At 51.7% G+C, this 2,745-nt stretch overlaps 2 protein-coding genes; one reads left to right on the top strand and one right to left on the bottom strand.

Moving 5' to 3' along the window:
- The first annotated feature begins 141 nt into the window (after positions 1–141).
- On the top strand, positions 142–900 carry CHC_T00005099001 (hypothetical protein). The gene has a single exon (XM_005716896.1). It carries the CDS (start codon positions 142–144, stop codon positions 898–900), a length of 759 nt encoding a protein of 252 aa, XP_005716953.1.
- A 494-nt stretch (positions 901–1,394) lies between these two features.
- The window catches only part of CHC_T00005098001 (hypothetical protein), a 2,654-nt gene continuing 1,303 nt past the window's right edge, over positions 1,395–2,745 (bottom strand). The window contains 2 exon segments of the mRNA XM_005716895.1: positions 1,395–1,654; positions 1,655–2,745. The exon segment at positions 1,655–2,745 is cut by the window's right edge and continues 1,303 nt beyond it. Of these exon segments, the coding sequence (XP_005716952.1) occupies positions 1,655–2,745 (1,091 nt within the window). The 3' untranslated portion in view covers positions 1,395–1,654.

The raw sequence follows: 2,745 nt of genomic DNA, 5'->3' as shown, positions 1-2,745 counted from the left end.
GGCCCCCTTATTCACGTGCCATTCCCACACATCCAACACCCTCCCTCCCCCCCCCCCGATTCACTCCCTCGACCTCCTCATCGACCACCATCTACTTCCTAGTCCTCCCCATCAAGCTCCCTTCGCCCATCCCCCCGCGCCATGGATCTCGCTATGATGCTTAGCGGCGACAAGCGCGAGGATACTATCGCCCCCGCCCCGGTTTCCGAGGGCCCCGTCCCCAAGCGCGCGCGCGTCGAGCTGCGTCACTCCTCTCTCTCCCCCGACCGTCCACGCGTGCACGCCGACCCGCCACCCACGTCTGTCCAGCTCGACGCCCGGAAGACCCCACCTCCCGTCCCCGTCTCCTCTGCCCCGCGCCCCGACGGCCCCGCCGTTGGCCCTTACTTCGACCTGCAGCAGGCCGTCCACAACGCCCTGGAGGGTAAGACCGCCACGCTCACCACGTCTGACAAGGTCGCACTCGCGCTGGAAGTCCTTCGCGCGCGCCAGCTCGAGCTTGACTTGGCACAGGCCAGGAATAATATCGAGGCCCTGGTCACAAAGGCCTCTACGACGCCGCGCACCTTGCGCGCCGTCATTCCAGCCTCCACCGTCAAGGGCTTGCCGGTTGGATTTCCGATTGACATTTCCAACGGAAAGTTTTTGCTCTCGCCGACACATAACGATCCCCAGGCGCTTTTTTTGACCTTGGATTTGCAAAGCTTTGGGCCTCAGAAAGGTTACCCCCAGCAGGCCCCACAGGCCCCAAAGGTGGGAGGCGAGGACAAAGTTGCCAGTACAGCTGAGACGAGGCCGCTTGAAGGGGGAGTTGAAGTGGAGAAGAAAGATGTGATCGATGCAGCGCCCGAAGCGAAGAAGGCTGATAAGGACGCACAGGAAGAGCAGAAGCCATTGTAGCGAGCACCCAATGAACGAGATGCCGGTGGCAGTCGGTTGGCCGCCATGTACAGTGGCATGTACTTTTGCAAACTGCGAGAGCTCGTTGAAACATTCTGGACTTAATGACATACTGAGACTTGCGGCGTTAGTCTGTCACTCCGCCTAAGGTTTTCGATATTCGCTTGTATAATTAGAAGGACGCTTTCGCAATTTTCGCATGTGCACGCAAATTGGGAGCATGGTCGATTTCCCGAACAGGTTCAACTGGCATCCCCATACCCGAAGGGTAGGTCATCGCCTCCTTTACTTTTTGTTTTTCGTTACTTCTACATATACTGTACAGTAGTTATGGTGTTTCGGTGGCGCAATGCGACAGATAGACTGCCAGTTTGCGCCACCTCTTGGTTGTTGCCACCACGGGGAGCACGCGAGTCCCAACCGGGACGCGCTGCAGCTGCTCCTGTCACGACCACTACGTAATCTAGGACCTTTTTCATAAATATTAGCACATCTTTGCTCCACGTGACACTTTTAATCCAATCCTTCAGTGGCTACGGGACCAATATATATACATGGCGACACGAGGAGGTATACTCATCCAAATTGGACTTCTGAGAATTATCTCACCAACTCAAGGTTCGTATTAAGATCTTCAAATCAACGCCAGAGCTAGAAACCGCGCCAGCACTTCCCATATGCTGGTTCGCTCTGGACTTTAACAAAACAACACCAGATGCTCATGCCCTTTCTCCAGTTGTTAAGGGCAAAATCATTAAACTTCAAGCTCGTTCCTGATAATATGAGTCTTAATCTTTTCCGGAAACTTGTCTCCACAATCTGTATCCCACTCAAACTCGTCTTTGTACGGCAGAAGTTTCTCATATTCTTCTTCTCGGAACCGGATTCTGTTGTAACAATCGGAATAGTCACGAGATCGATGATGAACAAAAACGCTTGGCAGGTATCCAACCTTCACGCCCGCGTCCTTAGCGTCTAGGAAAAATGTCATATGTTCATTCACTTTGAGCTGATTCCGCCATGGATGCTTCCGGAGAACTTCTGTGCGTCCCATAAATGCGTTGTGAAGTACATCAACTGGTATTGGATGCGTGATACCATATATGCTCGGACCGTTGTTTTCATTCCAAACACAAAGAGTCAAAATGCGCTCTTCCAAACTCTGTACTTTGGCGACATATCGCGGAATCAGAATGCGCGATCTCTCGTACTCATCTATGCCCGGCAGATTCCGCACTCGAAGCCCAACCATATCAAAGTGATCATTCTTAATTCCTTCGAATAAGACGGTGAGATTCGTTGTTACATCCAAGAGATGATCGTCATCAAGGAGAAGGAAATAGCGCGTTCGGGTTAAGTTAACCATGACATTCCGTCCGAAGGAGATACCTGAATTCTTCGGGAGTTCGACTTCCTCAGTGTACGGATCATCATGGACGAAGTTATATGAACCAACCAATTTAGGCCCATCATTCCCGAGAAGAATTCGCGTTCGAGGGCTGTGCGTGCGAATGGAACGTACAAGAGCCGCTACCTGGAACGCGATAGAGTTATCACATATATACGTCTTGATTCCGATGGTAACAGAGTTTTCCAAAGAGCGTTCGGCCCCATTCATATTCCACGTGCCATGGTAGCGTTCCGCCTGGGCAGTCATAATGACTTCATCTTTCAGTGAAATCGATATTGGTTCGCTCACAAAAGTGCTCAAGGGAGTATTTCGCACTTGCCCTTCTCGCAATGAGCGCGCACGTTCAACGTTGTCAATCACGCATGATGCGAAGTTTTTTGTGGTGTACTTGTTCCATACCATATCACGTCCGTTGCTGGCTATTTTTTCAAACA

This window comes from Chondrus crispus, genomic scaffold, assembly GCF_000350225.1.
Source record: "Chondrus crispus Stackhouse genomic scaffold, scaffold_27, whole genome shotgun sequence".
Taxonomy (NCBI): Eukaryota; Rhodophyta; class Florideophyceae; order Gigartinales; family Gigartinaceae; genus Chondrus; species Chondrus crispus.
The sequence above is the reverse complement of the archived record's forward strand: the minus strand, read 5'-3'. Positions and strand labels throughout refer to the sequence as shown.

Coding starts and splice junctions, on each gene's coding strand:
- CHC_T00005099001 (XM_005716896.1), top strand. CDS start 142: ATGGATCTCGCTATGATGCTTAGCGGCGACAAGCGCGAGGATACTATC.